A 17,178-nucleotide genomic window follows, 5' to 3' on the forward strand; every position below is an offset into this window, starting at 1 on the left:
GAGCTCTCAGTGTGCACTTGCAGCCCGCAAAGCCAATCAGATCCTGGGCTGCATCAGGAGAAGTGTGGCTAGCAGGTCGAGGGAGGTGATCCTCCCCCTCTACTCAGCCCTGGTGAGACCCCACCTGGAGTACTGTGTCCAGTTCTGGAGCCCCTATTACAAGAGGGATGTGGAGGTGCTGGAACGTGTCCAGAGAAGGGCCATGAGGATGATCAGAGGGCTGGAGCACCTCTCCTATGAGGACAGACTGAAGGAGTTGGGGCTGTACAGTCTGCAGAAGAGAAGGCTCCGAGGAGACCTAATTGTGGCCTTCCAGTATCTGAAGGGGGCCTACAGGAAGGCTGGGGAAGGACTTCTCAGGATATCAGGTAGTGATAGGACTAGGGGGAATGGAATGAAGCTGGAGGTGGGGAGATTCAGGCTGGATGTGAGGAGGAGGTTCTTCACCATGAGAGTGGTGAAGCCCTGGAATGGGTTGTCCAGGGAGGTGGTCGAGGCCCCGTCCCTGGGGGTGTTTAAGAGCAGGCTGGATGAGGCTCTGGGCAGCCTGATCTAGTGTGGGGTGTCCCTGCCCATGGCAGGGGGGTTGGAACTAGATGATCCTTGTGGTCCCTTCCAACCCTGAATGAAACTATGAAACTATGAAACTATGAAACTTTGCCTTGAAGCTAGAGCTAGGCATGTACAAACATGTAATATACACACATGCAAATACTGGGTTTTATATGAACTCCAGAATGGGTTTTCAAAGCCAAGCCTCACTTCCCTCTGACCCACAAATGCATAGAGAGGTGGTGGTGATTATACTTCCTATATTGAGACTTCAAGGCACTCCACTTGACAGAGTGCAGAATTAAAGGCAATTGTACATGCTTAGGTTATACAACATGGCAGAGTTACATGTGTAAATGACAACAGCAACTCATCTTGCCCTTCTCTCCTTCACCAAGGCCACATCTGATAAGTGAGGAGTGCCACAGCCCTGTGCAGCTCTACCACCTTGCACTCCTGACACCTCCGAGCTGACCTGTATGACAGCAGAGTGCTGCAGTGCATAATAAGGGGAATGCTGGACAGAGAATCACTGTTTCTGATTACCAGTCACTTCCACTGCAAGAGAAAAATAAACATTTAAAAATGCAGTTGTACAACTGCATTTACAAAAGAAGTGATGCATGCAGGCATATGAAACTGTGTAAAGGAAACGCGCTGTTTCTTCCACTTGACAGAAAATAAGTTATATAAACTTTGTAACTTGCAATAGTTAATTATCACTTTCATTTGGAAGCCACCGATACAGCACAGAATTTAGAATCTGGCATTTTAATTTCCCAAGTGCTGCATTTTGACTGAAGAACAAGGCAAACAAGTCTTAAAAGCAGCAGAGGAATCCATCCCTGGTCACACCCTGCTGTCACAGGGCTGGCGGCCAGTGTTGCAAAACCAGCCAGGTATATGGGATGGCCCAACAGATGAAGCTAGATACAAATGAAAAGAATACTCAAGCTCTTCTGGAGAAGGAGGAGCATGTATGCTCAACTTCATCAGCAGCCTGCTGAATCCAACACTGCATTGTAAAACCATTTCGGTTGAAAAGAACTTTATGATCATTGAGTTCAACCATCACCCAACATCACCATGGCAATTAAACCGTATCAAGAAGTGCCATATCTGCACATTTTTTGGACACCACCAGGGATGGTGACTCCATCACCTCCCTGGGCAGTCTGTTCCAATGCCTGACCACTCTTTTAGTAAAGAAAATAGCCCTAATATCCAATCTAAACCTCCCCTGGTGCAACTTGAGGCCATTTCCTCTCCTCCTAAAATTTGACACTTGAATTTTTTTCTTGGAGGATGCACCACTAGAGGATGCGACACTGGGTGTGAAAGGCAATTAACTAAAAATCTAAGTGTTGCTCGCAGTTTACGTAGTTTGCAGTGAGAGTCTGATGGGCTCAGGGCGGCAGAGACCTATGGGGCAGCAAACTGAGCAGCCTTCCACGGGCTGACGGGCCTCGTAGCACACTCTGCCCTTCTAGGTGGCTCCTACAGGGACAGGGGAGGCAGGCGGCTTACTCCTCCCCACGAGGCCCACCCCAGCAGTTCGCCGGACAGACGGCCGCCCACCCGGGAGGAGATGGAGAAGGCGGCGGGGCACGACAAAATGGACTGCTGCCTCTAAGTGAGAAGGCCCTAGTCAGAACTGAGGAGAGGAGGAACCTTCCTCCACGGTTCCCCATTAAGGAGCCCACCTGTTCCCCTCGGAGATACTTACTCCTGACGGGGCACACCTGCTTCGCTTCCCCTCTCCTCTCGACGCCACTGTCACACTGGGCCGCGCCGGGGCGGCCCTGCAAAGCCGCGCACCTGCCGCAGGTGAAGCGGGCGGGGCCGAGGCGGCTGTCCACCGCCTGCCTGCCTGCGTGCCGCCTCCGCGCACGTCCGCCCCGTCCCGTCTCGTCCCAGCAGCGCGTCCACCTGTGCTCCATAGTTTGCTTTTCTCCCCCCTCAAACTAGGCGAAATTAGTAGACGACTACAACGCCTGCTGCCGTAAAGTGAGGCGCAGGCAGCGCAACATCCGGAAAGGTCCTCTCCCCGGCTAACTTTCCGGCCCTGAGGGAAGATGGCGGCGGGGGAGGCGAAGTCGGTGCTCTTCGTGTGCTTGGGTGAGCGGGACGAGAGGGTAGTTGGGTCTTCTTCCGTCGTCCTCCTGCCGCTCTTCGGTCAGGGGCACTAGGTGGGGACGTAGGGAGCGCGATGAGGCCAGGTGTCCTTTGGGGGAGCGGCCCAGCGGGGTAATGAGTAGGCCCTGTATGGCGTGGTCGTGGGTAGGCCCGGCCTGGCAGCCGCAGGCGTCCCACCCGAGGGTGGTTTTGCGGATATCTGTCTTGAAGAGAGCTAGAGTAGTAACCCGGAAGGGAGGCAGCAGAAAGAAGAATCCATTTTCTTCTCGCTTGTCTTTGTGAGAGGCCGGAGTAATCTGTAGGAAATAACGCATGAAATCCGTTATTGATGAATGCGAAGAATGTGGGGAAGAGCGGCACCTAAATACACATAACCCAACGTGAGCATTGAATTAACTGCAGTTGCTAAAGAGTAGCGCAGAGTGGTGGTTGCAAAGAGCTTTCGAAAGGTGTTGCCTGGTGCTTGGCTTCTAGAAGACCTGGCATTAAAAAAGGGAAAGGAAAAAGTAAAAAGAATGACTGAAGTTAATGGAACTGCTTGTGTAAAAAGAGGGAGAATAAGTTTGGACTTTAAGTAAGAAAAAGAACTTGGATGTAGATGATTTTGATCTATGAGTGAAAAGAAAAGGACTTTACTGCAGGGCTACCTATATGAAGAACTAAAAAAGTACGTGCTTAATTAATGAATCTCATGTCATGAGAAGTCATAGAAATCAGAAGTCTAAATGGGACCAGAAAGCATTTGGATGCTTTTTTGAAGCTTGAGACAATTGGTAATTGAGATGATCTATCTGTATCTTCACAACTATCAAACTGCTAACCTGACTACATGGATTACAGAACTTTACCCCATTCTGTACATGCTTTCACTAAGCATCTGTTTCTGCTCCCTTTTGGGGATAATAAGATAGATGGCTCTTTACTCTGACCTAGGAAGGTTTTTAGCATCTTATTCCAAGCCTTTGCAATCTTACCTATGTGCTGAGGGTTGATCATTGTAATTCCCTGGCATGTTGCCAGTTCTGTTACAAAACCTTTACTTAATATGTTTCTCTTTGCTGTCTGTTTTTTTGTTTGGGGGGTGGGGGAGGGATGGTGTTTGTTGTTGTAATAGGAGAAATACAGATGAATTGAATAGCAAAACAAGAGTTTAGTTTCATGAAATATGTTCTGATGTTTACCTTGGAGTAAGATCAGGCCCAAATAATAATTTAGGGGAAACATGCTTTAGTAAGGGCTTATTAGTTGGTATATGTTTGGGAGCCAGTGGCCTGGACAAAGATTTTTGTATAAAAATATCTTATTAATGTGTGTCCTTCTTTCTAAACACTATGTTCTAGAGGTAGTAGAAATTCTCATGAAATGATTCATGCATATGGGTCTGTAAGCTTGCAGTGGTGGTTTGCACTGTTAACACATTCCTAATCCAATTGAGTCTTTGAGAAGCTGTTATTAATGGAAGACAATATCACATAATTTAGGTGTGAAGTGAAAATATTAATATTAAGCTTGAGGAAAGGGTGACCAAATAGGACAGTTGTTAATGGGATGGATTTTTTAAAAACAAGTATTGTAAATACCTTTTAAATTTCCTGTGTCACTGGGTTATACCCTTATGCCTATTTTTTAATGTGTCGTTTGACATAAAATCTGATATGACAAACACTTTTTTTCCCCCCATTCAAGTGTAAATCCTTCAGTGAAGCTTTCAAGGCAACTTATTTCTTCTTTCTGTATTAAGTTTGTCTTGAAGAGTGATGCTTATGCATTAATAGGTTTTTTAATATTTTTTTCTCTCAAAAATTCAATATTTTATTAGAAATAATGCCTAGAATTAGTGCTGAAAAGCATATTAAACAGATTTATAGAACTGCATTTATCTGCAGTATACTGAAGCTTGCCACATTCAGTGTGAGGTGATCCCTAAAAGTACAAGCCTTCTTGAAAAATTAATTTGCCTTCTACATTATTTTGATGAACACAGTCAGTAGATACTTTGGTAATAGGTTTCTTTCATTTGTAGTGAGATAAGCAGATAATCAGTAAACAACAAAATACAATCTAGTTAATGTGCATAACTGCCTTAATGATAAGGGTTCCTCATTGCTGAGAAATAAATGAATCATTTAGCAACATATGTAATTACAGTATATGAAGAGGCAATGGGAAAGGATACATTTTCTTTTAAAGCAAAAAAAAATAATTAAAACTGGAGATGAACCAAAAGTGGTTTACTTTTTTTACACTTGGGTAGTTCATCCAATTAATGATTGAGCTTCAGAAATTACCTTAATATGATGCTGTGTCACACAGGTCACCCTCTTTCTGTCTGATGGCTTTTCCACTATAACGTAACAAGCTGCATGGACATCTTAGACCAGGCTCTGGCTTGCTGATCTCCTCCATGTGTGGAAAAACAGTGTAAGACATGAACACTAAGCAAAGTGGTTTTGTCTGATCCTCAGAAACTTAGTGCTTGTTGTGGACCAGTGAGTAGAAGTATTGCCTTCAGACATCTAGACTGCATAAAATAATTTCTAAAATGACAATTTATTGGTTATCAGGAAATCGGGTTGCAGTCACAAAGATATTTGAATTTCCTAGTTCATATGCATTTAGATTCAGCCAAATACAGGGTTTCATGGGACAAAATTCCATTTATAGCTGCAGAATGGAAAAGCAATAGGTTGGGTAAGATGTTGAAGTAGTCACGGAAAACAGTTGCTGTAATGAGTGTTCTTAGCAAGCTGACAAAAAGAAAATGCTATTTTTTTGATAAAGAAGAGAATGTTAGGTAAATGTAAGCAAAATACCTTTTCTTCAGAATTGTGAAGACAGCTGTGAGAATGCAGTACTTTATCTGTTTCAGAATGATACAGAAGTGCTAGAGTTGAAAGCATGGTTGTAAAAGTGATCTTGGTATTGGAAAACAAGATTAAGATATATATTTATACAATAATAAAATTACTTTGGTTTGAAAAGACCTTTAAGATCATTGAGTCCAGCCATTGTCTAACTTTACCAAGTCTAGCGATAAACCACGTCCCTTAGCACCACATCTGTGCATCTTTGAAACACCTCCAGGGATGGAGATTCAACCACCTCCTTAGGAAGCCTGTTCCAGTCTTTGAGAATTTGAGTCTATTTCCTCTCATCCCTTCACTTGTTGCTAGGGAGAAGAGACTGATCTCTACCTGGCTCCAGCCTCCTTTTAGGTAGTTGTAGAGACCAATGAGGTCTTCCCTCAGCCTCCTTTACTCCAGACTAAGCAATCCCAGTTCTTTCAGACACACCTCATAAGACCTGTACTCCAGACCCTGCAACAGCTTCATTGTCCTTCTCTGGACTTGCTCCAGCACCTCAGTGACTTTCCTGGAGCAAGGGCTCCAAAACTGAACACCATACTGAAGGTGTGGCCTCACCAGTGCTGAGTCCAGGAGGACAACACTTCCCTGATCCTGTTGGTTGCACTATTCCTGGTACAGGCCAGGATGTTGTTGGCCTTCATGGCTACCTGGGCACACACTGAGTCATGTTCAGTTCGCTGGCTGTTGATGAACATCCCCAAGTGACGAGAACGGAGACAGGGACGACAGCACTCAATATGAGTGATAGTAATCATCCACCTTTATTGCTCCACACTTCATTATTTATAGTCTTATCTTATGCATAGTTAATTCTATTCTAATTTAACACATACTATTGGTTTCTCTCTAAAAGGTTACATCATTGTTTTCACAACTCTGGAATTTCTTCTGCTCAGTCTAATTGCTCTTTTTCCCAGATCTCGCCTCCTCCTTATCTTGCTTGCCTCCCTTCTCAGGGGCAGCTGGACTTCAGCATACCAGGCAATCGACACTTTCCCACATCTCCTACTCCACCACTATATTATCAACAGAGAATTCTTCAAGGCCTGAATTGCACAGGTGTTCCTGGGACCCATATGCCCTCTTGCTCAAAACGATCCCCAACAAATTCCCCCGTTTTTCTTTTGTGCAAGTAAGGCCTTGGAGGTTATCCTTTGAACACTTTGCATAATACAATTATAAACAAGTTTAACAATAATCAAAATTAGTACAATAATACCTAAAAACCTTAAAGCTTCTTTTATCAATTGTATAACCCACTGTGACACATTCCCAAGCATTGATCTTAACCAATCATCTAAGGGACTTTTTACAATTGTAACAGCACGCGTATGATTCTTTAGCCACCTAATCTCAGCATGCATCGACACTCCATGATCCGACAAGTTAAAACAACACATTCCTTCAAAATCTTCACATCCATGCCCTTGAGCCAACAACAAAAAATCAATTGCAGCACGATTTTGCAGTAATGCGTGCTTCAATGATTTTTGATCTAGCAATAACCCTTCTAGCACCTGAGTGGTAACATTTGCATTTTTTACTGACCAACATGCTAATTTTTCTACTGCACTCAAGGCTTTTCCTGCAGCGGCACCTGGCACAATTATACTTACAAAGGCTCTCATTGCATACCCCCATAATTCCACTTGGTCATTACAATTTGATGGTAATTTCTCAATCGTGCGTTTTTTCCGTTGTTTTATTTGCTTTAAAAGTGTTAACCACTGAGTCTGAGAAGGTGCTATTATTGACAAAGACCCCAAATAACAGGGACCCCCCACTGGGTTAGCTGGAATTCCCTGCCAGGCACGATCTCCACAAATCAAAAATATACCTGGCGGCAATGCTTTTGCTATATGATTATTCCATAAAAGGGGTATATTTTTGTTCTTAATTGTTGAAGTCCCTGCACTGAGATCTTGAGCTCCATATGCACCCCACAATTTTGGCATGATGAGACCTTTTATGGTTGCTTTGTCATTCCATCCACAGTAGTCACCGTACACGTTATATGGTCTTTTGGGACAAACGTCAGTCCATGCCAGAGAGCTGCTTTGTATCCCAACTGGCATTTTCCCCCAACCTTCTGACACTCGCTCAGAGCCTTGCTGTCCTTTAAACATACCTCCAAACACAATACATGTTCGAGTCCAGTTTCTCGATGCATTGCCAACCTGCTGAGAGCCCAATAATCGCAGTTCTTCAGGATCATACGGTAACTGCTGAGTCAGTCCCTTAATCAATAATGCGCTACAATTTGCCATTTCACTCTCATTACTACAACTATTACTACTATAATTAACAAACATATTTACATCAAATCTGGGTATCCCTATCAGACACGTCTGAAAAGGTTCACCCACAGTCTGAAGGGTCAAACAAAATTCATTACTGCCTGTCATGTTGGCCCATGTTACCTATACAAGGCACAAAGCTTAAGTTGAACTAGATAGAATGCTCTAACAGAGCTGGCATAATACATGGTCAAAGATAACAGACATTGTAAAGAAGAACTTAGATCTTAATAGTTCTGATCTTTACATTTCACTCTTCTTATTGACAGAAAAGACTTGATTATGCCTGAACACATTGCACACAGAGATTAAGACACAAATGCAATCCTTAGCACTGTCTTTTACAATCTGCTTTAGGGTTATGTTGCATCTTTATTTTCTCTAGGATGGTCAAAAATCATAAATTGTTTAATGGTAGCAAGATTTCTTTAAACTGTAAAGGTAGATCTGGCCAGGCTCTAGCTTCACAGACAGAAAACTTGCAGGCAATCAGCAAGAGCATATAAAATTACCCATAATAATGTGTTTTTGCTCATCCTAGTAATACTGATCTCTTATTGGTATCATTTAAAAACCTTTTTATTTTTTTTGCTATGGGGTATTCTCTCTTTCCCCCCCCCCTTTTTTTTTTTTTAAATTTAATTTATTTATTTGTTTGTTGATGTTTTCAACCGAAAATGAAAATGCATGTTGTGTTGTTATGAGTTTTGATTTTCCCTCTAGGTGTGTAAAATTATAGCAAACTGGTGATATAACATATAAGTCCCTATGAACATTTTCTCTAATCACACAACAATCAACCAACCATAATATTCAGTCCTAATTCACATGATGCTGTGTTACATTCTTCTGATTGATGCTTTTGACCCCAGATTATCATAACAGTTATTGTGATCGATGTTCGACTTCATGGGAAATGCTGTTTCCTCTTAGTCTTGATTCTTCTGCACATTAGTGAAGGAATAGTTGTTAAAATTAGTACCTATTTACTACAAACCTTAACTTATGCTAATAACAAAAATCCTTAAAGCCTTAAAAAACGATGTTAAAATTAATCCATCAAATCAGTGTCTAGAAATAAAATTGTTACATTAACTAAAAAACACTTTCCAAAATTAAAACCTGTTTATACATTCCTTAACTATATTACATGGAGCTCCTTTGAAATGCCTAGGCAGACAACTAAGAAGATTCGAACCAAAAGAAAATCTTACAATTTGAACTCTTTACTAAGTGCATACACCTTACTGCAATTACTATGTACTAAATACCTGTAGATACCAAATGTTTACCATTCATTATGCTTACCAGGAAAACTTAGCAAAACTCTAAATAACAAATCTCTGAAAGACGTTACAATCAGAAATGACAAAATGAGTACTGTTGCTTTAAATCAGAACAGAGCCATGGTCGACAGTAGCCGTACCAGAAACCGCTGGGGGGGGGTGGGGGTGGGTGCTGAGGTTAAGACCACACCCAATTGCTGCATCACATCCTAGCCCACCAAAGCGTTGATTCCATTAGGCAATGGCATAACTGTAACTGTAATTAAGGCCTGTTTTCCTTCAATCTTCACTACAATTTTGTGACTACTCTGCATTACTGCTTGAGCTCCTCCAACACCTTCTACTTCTCCTATTGCTGGCTCTAAAGGCCAGTGTCTCGGCCAGTGTGCATTACTCATGATTGTGATGTCAGCACCAGTATCTAGCAGGCAAATTAATTTCACGTGCTGAGACCCGTACCAAAATTCAACACCAGCGACTGGTCGTCTTCCCATTGGTATAGTTAAGAGAGCCAGTCCCCCTGTGGATCCAAAGCTTTTGTCACCTCGTACAGGCTGATCGCATGCCATTTCTGCAACTAAATTTGGAATTGGTACCAATTGAGCTACACGGCTACCTTGCTGTATAAAAATTGGAGGATACATAGTCCACATCACAACACAAATAACACCACTGTAATCCGCATCAATTACCCCTGGCAATATCATTACCCCTTTAACACCCATAGATGATCGACCCATTAACAATGCTCCTACAGGCTGACCATTGATGTATATAGGCCCCTTTACATTTGTTTCCACTTTAATGGGCCGATTATCTATTAAGGTAACGTCTACTGCTGTTGCCACGTCCAAGCCGATGCTCCCTCTGGTTGCTGGTTGTAAGGCTGAGGTGTCGTTTTCATTTCTGCGTCCTGCTGGTAATAGACTGGAGCTGCCACTTGTGTCCCGGCGCAGCGGCTCTTCGCGCTGCTCTGGCCGTTTCCCGAACTTTGACATGCAATGGTGGAATGAGAATTACTTCTACAATTATCACACCATACAAATTTCACTCTACATTGTGATCGGATATGCCCTTCTTTACCACACTTATAACATCGTATCTTCCTTTGAAAAACATCCCCTTGTTGCCCCCTCGTATTAGCCTTTAAAGGAGCTAAGGCTGCCAATATTTGGGTTTGTGACTCCGCAGCCTCTTCCAATTTCAGTGATCGTTCAGCCAATTTGTGCATAGTATCTATAAGAAAAGCCTGTGGACCAGAAGGTATGTTAGCTGCTCTTTCCAGCATCTCCTCAATTGTGGTCCCCTGTGGTAAATTTACCAATACTGATTTTGTTTTTGTATTAGCTCCTTCAAAAGCTACATTTTTTAACATATAACCCTTTAAATAGTCAGGAATATCCGAATTACTCATTGCCTCACATACACGATCTACAAATTCTGCAAACGACTCTTCTGGCTTTTGTCTTAAAGACATATAGTACGGCCTGCTTGTACTCTTTTTAATGCCTTTTGGGCACATTCCATTGACTCCTGAAAGACCGCAGGATCACTTCGAACTTGTCGTTCAACACCAAACCATTGTCCTGTTCCCATTAATTGTTGTGCTGTGACTCCAGCCAGGGGATCCCCCTGCTGCCGTTGTGTATTCTCTGAGAGCTGACAAAACTGACCCCAAAACTTATCAAACATGATCATTTGAGGAGTCAAAATCATTCTCATCAGTGTCTTAATGTCCTCTGTCCAGTCCAAAACCTGATAGTGTCCTTGATTATGATCAATATCATACGTTACAGGAAAACACAGTACCTTAGACAACTCAGCAGCCACATCGTAACATCCATTTTTCATAGCCTCCTGAGCAATTGCTTTCCAGTTAATTCGCACAACCGCTCCCAAGCTAGGTTTCTTCTCCGTTTTATTTTCTAAGAGCATTTCTTTTCCCTGGGAACTTTCTAAAATCAGTTTTTGACACATGTGCTTCACCAACTTTTCTAACTGAGCCGGAGAAATAGATAACGGTGTCTCCCTCTGATTTACTGTCTCAGTTTGTGATTCTACGCTGTCGTTCAGTTCAGCCGAAGCCCCCACTCCCTTAGCCAGGCAGGCTGCGCCTGGGGCTAGGTCATTAGGCGCCTCACTGAATTCCGTTGGTGGGGGTGGAGGTGGAAATTCAGGTCTTGCAGGGCACGGTAGTGGTATTGTGCGCTGTGACGGAGGCGGCCCCGGGCGATATTTTTCAAACACCTCCTTCGGTCGCAATTCAGATACAACTGGCGCTGCATCCCGTTCTGACAAATTCGCAGAAACTGCAGCAGCCATTCGCTGTTCCAGTTCATAGGTTTTAACACAGTTCATGCATTCTCGCCATGACTTTTGCAGCTTTATAGCAGTTTTATCACCATCAATTACCAAGTCCCACAACTTGTTCCTGCATTCTCTCCAACAAGCTTCATCAAAATAACTGTCTTCGCTAGGGAAATGCCCTGAAGCGGATCCATGGGCCAAAAGCCCAGGCATTACTTTAGACGATATATCCGCCTTACGCTTTTCTAAAAAGCATTGAAATAAGGAGAGCGCTACCTCTTTTTCCATATTTACCGACGTCCGTGAACTTCACTGCCGCGTTCCGTTTCCCGCTGGTGTCCGCTGCTCCTTTCCTCAGGCCCGCCAATTCCGGCCCGCCCGAACTCACCGCTGGCCCGCCACGTCTAGCCCGCCGATCCTTTCCTCAGGCCCGCCGATCCCGGCCCGCCCCGCAAACTCCAGCCCGCCGACGTTTTTCCTGTGGCATGCCAATTTCGGCCCGCTGACTGGCCCGCCCGAGCCTTCCTCCGCGGTTGGCTCGCCCATAATCCCCGGGTGCGGTCTCCACTGTTGTCCCCGTCGAAACAGCTCAGAGTACCCGCAGAATCGGGTCCCTATTCAAGGCACCACTTGACGAGAACGGAGACAGGGACGACAGCACTCAATATGAGTGATAGTAATCATCCACCTTTATTGCTCCACACTTCATTATTTATAGTCTTATCTTATGCATAGTTAATTCTATTCTAATTTAACACATACTATTGGTTTCTCTCTAAAAGGTTACATCATTGTTTTCACAACTCTGGAATTTCTTCTGCTCAGTCTAATTGCTCTTTTTCCCAGATCTCGCCTCCTCCTTATCTTGCTTGCCTCCCTTCTCAGGGGCAGCTGGACTTCAGCATACCAGGCAATCGACACTTTCCCACATCTCCTACTCCACCACTATATTATCAACAGAGAATTCTTCAAGGCCTGAATTGCACAGGTGTTCCTGGGACCCATATGCCCTCTTGCTCAAAACGATCCCCAACACCCAAGAGTTTCTCTACTGGGTAGCTTTCCAGCCACCCTGCCCCAGGCTTGGAGTATTGCCTGGGGTTGTTGTGACCCAAGTGTAGGACCTGGCATTTGGCCTTATTGAATCTCATGGAATTGGCCTTGGCCTACCTCTGTAGAGGCATCTACCCTCAAGAAAAGGCTAGATGATGTGTTTTATGTAGCTCTATACTTAGGTGTTTTAGAGGATTGGAAGTATTCAGTGAAATTGAGACTGGACTGGCCAGTAAATCTGGAGTTGGTTCGGGAGCTAGCCTTTCTGCTGGTTGGGTGTGGTGGTTTAGGCTGGGGGCTGGCCCGGATGCCACTGCACAGAGCATGCCTGGGAGGTCCCAAGGGGTGGGCCCAGCCCAGGGGGTGGTCACAGGAAAACAGGTATTCCATTCCCATAATGCCCTGCTTCCCTATAAAATGTCCATGCGGTGTCTTAACTTCCTCTTTTCGTCCCCTGCTGCTACCTAGGTAAAATGGCGTGTGCTGCCTCCCTTGAGCCTGCCCAGGCCCAAGGCTGGGTTGGGGGGGGAAGAAAGAGCCCTGGGGGGTTTGGGTGTACCCCCCAGGTGGGGATGGGATGTTGGGATGTTCTTGGGCATGTTCTGGGATTTCTCTCTTTGTCATGGTGCTTGTGGTTCTCTGTAAAACTTTCATTGTTGTCTTTTATTGGTTTTTGTTTTTTGTTATTTAAACTTCCTGTCACTTTTGCAATCTGTTTGTCTGAGTTGTTATTTCTGCCCGTGGTGGGGAGGGGGTTTGTCCCAACCCATTACAGTTGGGTAAAAAAAAAACCAAACAAAAAAACCCACAAACAACAAAAAAACAACACTATGGTAGTCACTCGGACAAAGGGTAGAAAAACAGCATCTACCCAGACAAACATGCTTCATCAGCATGATGGAGTCCAGGCTCCCAGCTGCAGAGAGTGCTTCAGCCTGGCACTTGGAATAGAGGGGGAAGGAGAGAACACCTGTGGCAGGTGTGACCAGGTGAACTTCCTCCTCGGTCTGGTGGCAGAGCTGAAGGATGAAGTGGCCAACCTGAAAGAGGAGGTGTCTAGGTTTAGGTCAATAAGGGAAAGCGAAAGGGAGTTAGATTTGTGGGAGAAGATTCTGCAGATCTCCCCTGCTGAGGGAAGGGTCCCCAGAAACGGGGAGGGATGGATGCAGGTCCCTGCCAGGGGTGGCAGGAGAAATCCATCCTGGCCCTCTCCTCTGCTGCCCTTGCATAATAAGCATGAGGCCCTGAAGGCCGAGGGCAGGGGGGATGAGAGGGCTGAGGAGCAGCCATCCAGAGAGGAGTCTAAGGCCAAGCGGTCCCCACCAGCTTTAAGGACCAGCTCCACAAAGAAAAGGAGAAGGGTTATAGTTGTTGGGGACTCTCTCCTGGGGGGTACTGAGGGACCCATATGTCGTCCCGACCCATCCCACAGGGAGGTCTGCTCCCTACCCGGGGCGTGGGTTAGGGACATCGCAAGGAGACTCCCTAAATTAATCCAGCCTTCTGACTACTACCCTCTGCTGGTAATACAAGCAGGGAGTGACGAAATTGACAAGAAAGGCATCAGGGCAATTAAAAAAGAATTCAAGGCCTTCAGACGATTGATGGGGCAGGAGCTCAAGTGGTGTTCTGCTCAGTTCCCTCAGTGGCAGGGGTGTACACTGAGAGGAACGGGAGAACCCATGCCATCAACAATTGCCTCATGGGATGGTGGCAGCAGCGGAATTTTGGGTTCTTTGATCATGGGGCAACTTTTACTGCACCCAACCTGCTGGCTCCTGATGGGGTGCATTTATCTAGAAAGGGAAAGAGAGTCCTAGCACTAGAGTTGGCAGGGCTCATTAGGAGGGCTTTAAACTAGGTCTGAAGGGGGTAGGTGAGGAAATTGGTCCCTCTGCAGAGGAAAGAGTAGGGCACAAATTAGGGGCAATTGAGAAGTCGGGAGCCCAGATGAAGTGCATGTACACCACTGAACGCAGCATGGGCAATAAGCAAGAGGAGTTGGAAGTCCTGGTCCACCAGGGTGACTATGATGTATTCGCCATCTCAGAAACATGGTGGGATAACACGCATGATTGGAGTGCTGCACTGGGGGGTTACAGGCTCTTTAGGAGAGACGGGTGAGGGAGAAGAGGAGGAGGGGTGGCTTTGTATATTAGGGAAACACTCTGCCACAGAACTTGAAGTAGAGAAAGAAGGGATTGAGAGCCTGTGGGTTAAAATCGGAGGGCAGCCTAACAAATCTGACATCCTGGTTGGAGTCTGTTATAGACCACCCAACAAGGATGAGGAGGCTGACAAATTATTCTATAAGCAACTGGAGGCTTTATTAGAATAAACCTTTATTAGAATAAACAAAACCAGGTTGGAAGAGACCTTCAAGATCATCGTGTCCAACCCATCAACCAATCCAACCCACCCAAACAGCTAACCCATGGCACCAAGCACCCCATCAAGTCTCCTTCTGAACACCTTCAATGACGGCGACTCCACCACCTCCCCGGGCAACCCATTCCATAGTGCAATCACTCTTTCTGTATAGAACTTCTTCCTAACATCCAACCTGAACCTCCCCTGGCGCAGCCTGAGACTGTGTCCTCTTGTTCTGGTACTGGGTGCCTGGGAGAAGAGACCATCATCAGCCTGTCTACAACCTCCCTTCAGGTAGTTGTAGAGAGTGATAAGGTCACCCCTGAGTCTCCTCTTCTCCAGGCTGAGCAGCCCCAGCTCCCTCAGCCTCTCCTCATAGGGCTTGTGTTCCAAACCCCTCACCAACTTTGTTGCCCTTCTCTGGACTCGTTCCAGCAAGTCAACATCCTTCCTAAACTGAGGGGCCCAGAACTGGACACAGTACTCGAGGTGTGGCCTAACCAGTGCAGTGTACAGGGGCAGAATGACCTCCCTGCTCCTGCTGGCCACACTGTTCTTGATGCAGGCCAGGATGCCATTGGCCCTCTTGGCTGCCTGGGCACACTGCAGGCTCATGTTAAGCCTACCATTGACCAGCACCCCCAGGTCCCTCTCTGCCTGGCTGCTCTCTAGCCACTCTGACCCCAGCCTGTAGCACTGCATGGGGTTGTTGTGGCCAATGTGCAGAACCCGGCATTTGGATGTGTTAAATCTCATGCCGTTGGATTCTGCCCATCTGTCCAGCCTGTTGAGGTCTCTCTGCAGAGCCTCTCTACCCTCCAGCAGATCAACTCTTGCGCCTAGCTTGGTGTCGTCAGCAAATTTACTGATGATGGACTCAATGCCCTCATCCAGATCATCAATAAAGATGTTAAAGAGCACAGGGCCCAGCACTGATTCTTGGGGCACACCACTAGTGACTGGCTGCCAGCTGGATGTGGCACCATTCACCACCACTCTCTGGGCTCGGCCCTCCAGCCAGTTCCTAACCCATCGCAGTGTGCTCCCGTCCAAGCCATGGACTGACAGCTTGGCCAGGAGTTTGCTATGGGGGACGGTGTCAAAGGCCTTGCTGAGGTCCAGGTAGACTACATCAACAGGCCTCCCCACATCCACCAGGCGGGTCACCTGATCATAGAAGGAGATCAGGTTGGTCAGGCAGGACCTGCCCTTCCTAAATCCATGCTGGCTAGGCCTGATCCCTTGGCCATCCTCTAAGTGTTGTGTTATTGCACTCAGGATGACCTGTTCCATGATCTTGCCTGGCACTGAGGTCAGGCTGACAGGCCTATAATTCCCTGGCTCATCCAACCGGCCCTTCTTATGGATGGGCACCACGTTGGCCAGCTTCCAGTCCTCTGGGACCTCACCAGTGAGCCAGGACTGCTGGAAAATGATGGAGAGTGGCTTGGCCAGCTCATCTGCCAGCTCTCTCAGCACCCTAGGATGAATCCCATCTGGTCCCATGGACTTGTGGGGATCCAAGCTGCTAAGGAGAGTTCCAACCACCGCCTCATGGAACATAGGGAAACTCTGCAGCTCCCTGGCTCCTTCTGCTAGCTCTGCAGGCCAGCTGTCAGGAAGACGTTCTGCCCTTCTAGTAAAAATTGAGGCAAAGAAGGTGTTAAGTATCTCTGCCTTTTCCTTATCCTTGGTTACAATGTTCCCCTCCGTATCCACCAAGGAGTGGAGGTTGTCCTTCCCCTTCCTCTTACTATTAATGTATTTATAGAAGGACTTTTTGTTGTCCTTCACAGTAGAGGCCAGTTTAAGCTCCAAGTGTGCTTTTGCCTCCCTAATTCTCTTCCTACAAGGCCTAGCAACATCCTTAAACATTCTGTGGGTTGCCTCCCCTCTCTTCCAAAGGTGATACACCCTCTTTTTTTCCCTCAGTTCCATTAAAAGTTCATGAACCATCCAGGCTGGCCGTCTGCCCCGGCGGCTCATCTTCCGGCACATTGGCACAGCCTGTCCCTGAGCCTTCAACAATTCTTCATTGAAGTAGGTCCAGCTCTCCTGGACCCCTTTGTTTTTAAGGGCTTTATCCCAAGGAACCCTCTGAATTAGTTCCTTGAGTAACCCAAAGTCTGCCCTCCGGAAGTCCAGAGTGGAGGTCTTCTTGCCGCCCCTCTTGGCTTGACCAAAAACCGAGAATTCAATTATCTCGTGGTCACTGGACCCCAAACACCCTCCGACCACCACATCACCCACCAACCCTTCCCTATTGGTGAAGAGGAGGTCAAGCATAGCCTTGCCCCTGGTAGGCTCTCG

The 17,178-nt window shown here is 45.9% G+C and overlaps 2 protein-coding genes across 2 annotated transcripts in view; one reads left to right on the forward strand and one right to left on the reverse strand.

The window, feature by feature from the left end:
* SH3YL1 (SH3 and SYLF domain containing 1) overlaps positions 1-2,492 on the reverse strand; it is a 57,772-nt gene extending 55,280 nt beyond the window's left edge. The window contains exon 1 of the mRNA XM_068161304.1: positions 2,279-2,492. Coding sequence (XP_068017405.1) covers positions 2,279-2,492 — 214 coding nt within the window. The remainder of the gene's footprint in view (positions 1-2,278) is intronic.
* A 16-nt stretch (positions 2,493-2,508) lies between these two features.
* The window catches only part of ACP1 (acid phosphatase 1), a 34,942-nt gene continuing 20,272 nt past the window's right edge, over positions 2,509-17,178 (forward strand). Inside the window, exon 1 of the mRNA XM_068161361.1 lies at positions 2,509-2,670. Within this exon, the coding sequence (XP_068017462.1) occupies positions 2,628-2,670 (43 nt within the window). The 5' untranslated portion in view covers positions 2,509-2,627. The remainder of the gene's footprint in view (positions 2,671-17,178) is intronic.

The sequence above is a fragment of the Melanerpes formicivorus genome, unplaced genomic scaffold (genome assembly GCF_026170545.1).
Source record: "Melanerpes formicivorus ecotype bairdi unplaced genomic scaffold, bMelFor1.0.p_v2 SCAF_57, whole genome shotgun sequence".
Lineage (NCBI taxonomy): Eukaryota > Metazoa > Chordata > Aves > Piciformes > Picidae > Melanerpes > Melanerpes formicivorus.